We start from the raw sequence: 6,971 nt of genomic DNA on the forward strand, positions 1-6,971 counted from the left end.
TGAATATCACTGATATTTCTAGTATGAAACACGTTCAGGAAGAAGCGAAAAGGAGGAATTGAAGTAGTTCGCCGAACCGGTTGGCGCATCGCCTAATGGACTCGCAGCCTTGCCAAATAATCCATTGGGTCATGCCATCAGAGTAGGGGAAAAAAGGGCGGAGAAATTTGGGTCGCCCAATCACTTCGACGAGTCACCCAGTGATGAAGTTTCCCTGCCTAATATTCTAATATCCTAGTTCTATTTTCAAAGTCCAGAAGGCAGACGAGATCAGGATAACCGAACAGATTCGGCAATCCGCCAATGGTGTCTTCACCTCGCACAATTTCTTCCACCTGTAAAATCAGCGCACATTATTTGAAATACTAACACTTGGGTTGCCTCCCAAGAAACGTCTTATTTAATGTCGTGGCACGACGTGGAAATTTTCCCAAGCATCTTCCAGATACACTACTTCATTCAAGGAAATCCCTTGGCATTCTCCAAAATACAACTTCAAGCGTTGCCCATTCACTCTGAATGCAGGTCCCTCTGTACATTCGACTTCAATGGCACCATTTGTGAACACCCGTGTTACTCTAAATGGACCTGACCATTTGGATTTGAGCTTTCCTGAAAAGAGTCTGAGTCGAGAATTATATAGTAACACCCAATCTCCTACTCTGAACTCCTTCTTAAGGATTCTATAATCATGCCACTTCTTCATCTTTTCCGTGTAAAGAGCTAAACTTTCATACGCCCTGAACCTGAATTCATCCAACTCATTTAGCTGGTCCACTTTCTCTTTTGAAGTCTTTACCCAGTCCAGATTTAGAGCTTTCAATGCCCATAATGCTTTGTGTTCTAATTCAACTGGAAAATGGCATGATTTTCTGAAGACTAGCTGATATGGAGACATACCAATTGGTGTTTGTATGCAGTGGGATACGCTCATAGAGCATCATCAAGATTTCAAGACCAATCAGTCCTATTTGCATTCACCGTCTTGGCTTGGATACTTTTGATCTCACGATTCGACACTTCAACTTGGCCACTCGTTTGGGGATGATACAGAGTTGCTACTTTATGTTTTACTCCATACTTGCTCAATGCGGATGCAAAATACTTGTTGCAAAAATGGGATTCCCATCACTAATAATAGCTCGAGGAGTACCAAATCTACCAAAGATATAGCGTTTTAGGAATTGAACAACACTTTTCCCTTCATGGTTCAGAAGTGCTACAACTTCCAACCATTTAGAAACATAATCTACTGCCACCAAAATATACTTATTACCAAACGAACTCACAAGTGGGCCCATGAAATCTATCCCCCAAACATCAAATAGCTCAACTTCTAAAATGGGCGTGAGAGGCAATTCCTGTCTTTTAGACACTCCACCTTGTTTCTGACATTGAGTGAACTTGTTAATAAACTCAAGAGCATTTTTGTAGAGGGATGGCCAGTAGTAACAACTTTGAAGGACTTTAGCAGCTGTACGTACACCACCATGATGGCCCTCAACCGGTGAAGCATGACAAGCATGAAGAATTTCGATGGATTCTTCCTTCGGAACACATCTCCTAATGATATGTTCTGTAAACTCTCTGAATAAATATGGTTCATCCCAAAAGTACTTCGTAAGATCGAACAAGAACCTCTTTTGTTGGTAGAAATTCAGTTCTTCCGGCATCAATCTACACACTACATAGTTAGCAAAATCAGCATACCAAGGAGATTGTTAGAGAGTTACCGTGAATACATGTTCATCAGGAAATGCATCATTTATGTCAATCTCCAACTCATCATTTCCTTGCCTTCCAATCTTGAAAAATGGTCAACAACCTGATTTTCACAACCTCTCCTATCTTTGACTTCAAAGTCAAATTCTTGCAGCAGTAGCACCCAGCTTATCAATCTTGACTTGGCATCCTTTTTTGCCATCACATAACACAGTGCAGCATGATCAGTGTGAACAACCACTTTGGTGCCTAGCAAGTATGCTCGGAACTTCTCAAATGAATATAGTATTGCAGGTAATTCTTGTTCTATGACTGTATAGTTACACTGAGCAGCATTTAGAGTTTTGCTTGCGTAGTAAATGGGGTGAAATAGTTTATTGAGTTTTTTCCCCAACACGACACCCAATGCCGTGCCGCTTGCATCAAACATCCCTTCGAAGGGTTCTGACCAATCGGGGCTAATGATAACCGTAGTGGAGATCAATTTTTGTTTCAAGCACCTGAAGGCCACCATGCAAGCATCATCAAAGTTGAATTTCACCTCCTTTTCAAAGAGTTTGCATAGAGGATGTGTAATTTTTTAGAAGTCTTTGATGAACCTCCAGTAAAAACCGACATGTCCCAAGATACTACGAATACCCTTCGCCAAAATTGGTAGTGGTAACTTCTCAATCACTTCAATCGTTGCTTTATCAACCTCCAACCCTTTTTGCGATACTTTGTGACCAAGAACTATACCTTCTCTAACCATGAAGTGGCATTTTTCCCAATTTAGTACCAAATTTATCTCCACAAATCTTTGGAGAACTTGTCCCAAGTGTGCCAAACATGCTTCAAAAGTGTCACCCACAACCTAGAAGTCATTCATGAAGACTTCCATTGTATCCTCCACCATATCAGTTAAAATAGATAGCATGCAATGTTGAAATGTTGCCGAAGCATTACATAACCCGAATGAAATCCGTTTGAAGGCAAAATTTCCATATGGGCAGGTGAATGTGGTTTTCTCTTGGTCTTTCGGAGCAATGGAGATTTGGTTATAACTGGAGTATCCATCCAAAAAGCAATACCAACCTCTCTCTGAAAGTTGATCAAGCTTTTGATCCATGAAACGCATGGGGAAGTGATCTTTGTCGGTCCACGAGTTCCACTTCTGGTAATCCATGTAGACTCGCCATCCAGTCACTGGTCTCATAAATACAAGCTCCCTCTTTTCATTTGGGACTACTGTGATGCCTCATTTTTTTGGTACACATTGCACCGAACTTACCCATTTTCTATTCGCAATAGGGTAGATCACACCTGCATCCAACAACTTTATTATGTCCCTTTTCACCACCTCTTGCATCGGTGGGTTCAATCTCTGCTGATTTCAACACTCAGTTTACAATCACTATCACGCTAAATTTTGTGAGTGCAAATGCCGAGAGGAATGCCCACTATGTCAGCGATAGTCCAACCTATAGCCTTAATATACCTTTTCAATACCTCAAGGAGCAATTTTACCTGCCATTCAAGTAAGTAAGCTGTAATGATCACCGGTAAGGTGTCATTTGCCCGCAAGAAAGCATATGAGAGATGGGAAGGAGGTACTTTCTACTCCAGATTTGCTGGTTCTTCTGTTGATGGCTTCAATGGAGTCTTTGAATATTCCCCCATTCCAAAAAGAGCAGCTACTACCTCTTTGTAGCCTTGAATTTCGAATGCATCATAGTTAGCAAGCACGACCTCAAGTGGTTCACTTATACACATTAAATGGCTCACACTAGCCACTGCCTCATCAATAACATCAACAGTAGAAACCACGTGAATGTTGCTTGGGTGTTTCATTGACTTACAAACATTAAAGGTTACTTCATCTTCGTACACCCAAAACTTTAGTTCTCCACTTTCAACATCCACCAATGCTCTCCCGATTGCCAAGAATGGTCATCCAAAAATGATGGGAATTTCAGCATCTATTTCACAATTGAGAATGAAAAAATCAGTCGGGAAAATGAATCGGTCACCCTTTACCAAGATGTCATATAGTATCCCCACATGATGTTTAATTGATCGGTCTACCATCAAAAGTCTCATTGTTGTGGCTTTCGGTTCACCCAATCCAAGTTGTTTATAGATTGCAAATGGCATTAGGTTGATGCTTGCTCCCAAATTGCATAAGGCTTTAGCAAATTGGAGCATGCCGATGGTGCAAGGGATGGTGAACGCTCCAGGATCTTCTTTCATTTTGATCAGCTCCTTAGTCATAATTGCACTACAACTATGAGAAACTTTGATTGTTTCAAAAATCCAAGCTCCTTTTTTTGTGACTAACTCCTTCATAAACTTGGCATAACCCGACATCTCCAACAATGCCTCCACTAGCGGGAGATTAATCGATAATGTCTTGAACATCGATAAAAACTTTTTGAACTTCTCATCCTCATTCTTCTTCTTGAGGCGTTGGGGAAATGGAGGGGATATTTTGGGTAAAGGTTGCACACTTTTTGGGATTGGACTGTGTTTCTACTCATCTTTTTGTGGCCCTTTGTCAATGCTTTGATGGATGGGTATTTCTTCTTCCTCCATACCTTTGTCTTCTTCATGTATTTGAGCTTCTTCATTTCCCGTCACATCATTTATCGCTACCTTTCCACTACGAGTAACAACATCCAGACCTTAAATATGCTAGATTAGCAAGTATGACACACATTTATCAACCTCCTTTCGCTTCTCATGCGAGTTTTGTTAAACTTAAATATGTATAACATACAAAACTTATCTAATACATTAATTTAGCCTTTTCTTTCAAGAGAAACTAACATATGAACTTTATAAACTATATCATCCACTCTAAGAATCATTCACAAGCAACCATAGAGATTTTAAGCTAGATTAAATTTCAAAAGCTCAAATCATGAATAAAAACATGATGAAATAATTGAACCTAATTCAAACCAACAATCAATTGAGCAATTACAAAGATCCACAAACTATCTAGGACTCAATTATATGCTAGAAATGAATTTTTTTACCAAAATAACAGTGGTCCTTTCAAGCTTGATGTGCTTTAATTGTCAATTACAAAATAGCCCAAATCAAAACCCCAATTTTTCTAAGTCCTAGCTAGATAAAATCCCCAAAATATTTTAGAGTGTTGTTAGTATTTCATCTTCGGAATAGTGATAAAGTATATTTCCCTCTTTTCAAAACCATTTATACCTTCCCAATATTTTGAAAATAGTGCACTTTAGAATCACTTCGGTGATGCTAGTCAGGCTTGCTCACTGACTCAACAAGTCACCAAAAGCTACACCTTTGGTGAGCACGATGGGGTCCGCCAATCAAGATTGGTGAGTCGTCATTATTAATTTCACTCACCAAGTTGGCTTTAATTTTTAGCAGAATTCTCCAATATTTTTGGTTATGAAATTCAAGCTCGCTTACCTTTTTAGCAGAAGTTTCTATCCTTTTTGTGATGACATTTAAGCTCGCTGACTGGTTTGGCAAGTCGCCATTCACCACTTTGGCTCACCAAGTCGTTTTAAGCTATTAAACAGAAGTCTCAATTATTTTTAGTGAGCATAATCTTGTTTGGCGAGTCTCCTTGTGAGTTTGGTGAGTTTCAGCTTTGTTATTCTCTTTGCTATTCCAAGTTTTCACTTCTTTTTTCTTCAATTTGTCCTGGGTTTATCCTTGTGATTTAATAGTTGCAATTAAACACAATTAACATCAGAAATGGATATAAATATACATTGAGAACACAATTTGGTGAACTATAAGCCTCAAAAGTTTCTAAAATCTTCAATTCATCGGACTTCAGCCTAGGAAGTTGCATATGGTGTTCAGATTCAAGGGGTGCAATCTGCTTCCATAGCTTCATGCTTAGTGGTTTAGCCGGTCCCAATAGCTGCTCCACATATGGTGCATATGCTAATTATGTGTTCTGAATAGTAGAAGATGTTAGGAGAGTTGATCAGGTTGGGTCATCTCAAGTTCACAAGTGTTGTGGGTTAGGATGCTCACAACTTTATAGTTAGTTTGTAGGAGAGGTTGTATAACCTCAACTTGGTGGAGTCTTACTATTACACCATTTTTGAGAGGGATGGGTCAACAAAGAAGTGGTGGAGGTCTTATTTTGAGTGTAGACTAGTTGGGCCACCTTAGATGACTTGAGCTTAGTTCTCTAACGCTTTCTTAGAGAAGTATGTACCTTGCAAGCTGAGGGAGCGGCTGCAAAATGAGTTCACTAACTTGACACAGGGATCATTGCTATTTTTAGAGTATGAGACACGGTTCCACGAGCTATTGGAATTAGAGATTAGTGAGACATATTCATGGCATTTGTAGAGTTTGTGTATAATAATTGCTACCATTTGAGTATTCAAATGACCCTATTTGAGGCATTATATGGTAGGAGGTATCAATCTCTGGTGGGATGGTTTGATACATTTGAGGTTAGGTCATGGGGCACAAACTTGTTTTTGTGATTCTATGGATAATGTCTGTGTGATCTAGGAGAGAGTTTTTATGACCCAGAGTAAGTAAAAGAGTTATGCATATTAGAGTGTTTGGGATTTAGATTTCATGGCTGATAATTAGGTGTTTCTATGAATATCTCCCATGAAGGGCATGATGATGTTCAGGAGGAGGGGCAAGCCTAGCCCCAAGTTCGTTGATCCTTTTAAGATTCCAAGGTAGATTGGAGAGGTGGATTATGTGATAGACTTACCTCCAACAATTTTAGGTGTTCACCCCATGTTTCATGTCTCTGTGTTGAGACGGTATATTCTAAGGGGTCTCACATCCATTGGGATTCCATTCATCTTATGAAGTTGTTGCCATTCAAGAAGTAGCATGTGGTTATTCAATATTGGCAGTTTAAGAGGTTGCAGTCTAAGGAGATTCCATTAATGGAGGTTCAGTGGAGGCATCGTCTGGTCGAGGAGGCTACTAAGGAGACCGATCTTGGTTTGGAGACTGACTATCCTCACTATTTTGAGCCTTCAGGTACTTCCTTTTCTTTAACATTTGAAGACAAAAATCCTTTTATTAGTGGATGTTATAGCGACCCTCGTGGTCATTTCTACATTTATGTGTGCTTTTACTATTTTTCCTCTTCGTGTAACCTCCTTATATCTTTTGTGTTTGTCTGGATGTGGTGGCAAGCTTTCCAAGGTGGTTAGGAATATTTTCAGCAAGTTTTACCCTTTTCAAGGACTTTGAAGTGAAAGAGTTTAATTTAGTCAAAATCTATAGAATTTGAT

At 39.5% G+C, this 6,971-nt stretch overlaps 1 protein-coding gene across 1 annotated transcript; it reads right to left on the bottom strand.

The window, feature by feature from the left end:
• Positions 1-218: 218 nt before the first annotated feature.
• On the bottom strand, positions 219-898 carry LOC125809055 (uncharacterized). The gene is made up of 2 exons (XM_049488725.1): positions 455-898; positions 219-335 (listed from the first exon to the last, which is right to left on the bottom strand). Exons 1-2 carry the CDS (start codon positions 896-898, stop codon positions 219-221), a joined length of 561 nt encoding a protein of 186 aa, XP_049344682.1.
• Positions 899-6,971: the final 6,073 nt, after the last annotated feature.

The sequence above is a fragment of the Solanum verrucosum genome, unplaced genomic scaffold (genome assembly GCF_900185275.1).
Source record: "Solanum verrucosum unplaced genomic scaffold, falcon-dt-bn FXZP01000296.1, whole genome shotgun sequence".
In the NCBI taxonomy this organism is placed as follows: Eukaryota; Viridiplantae; Streptophyta; class Magnoliopsida; order Solanales; family Solanaceae; genus Solanum; species Solanum verrucosum.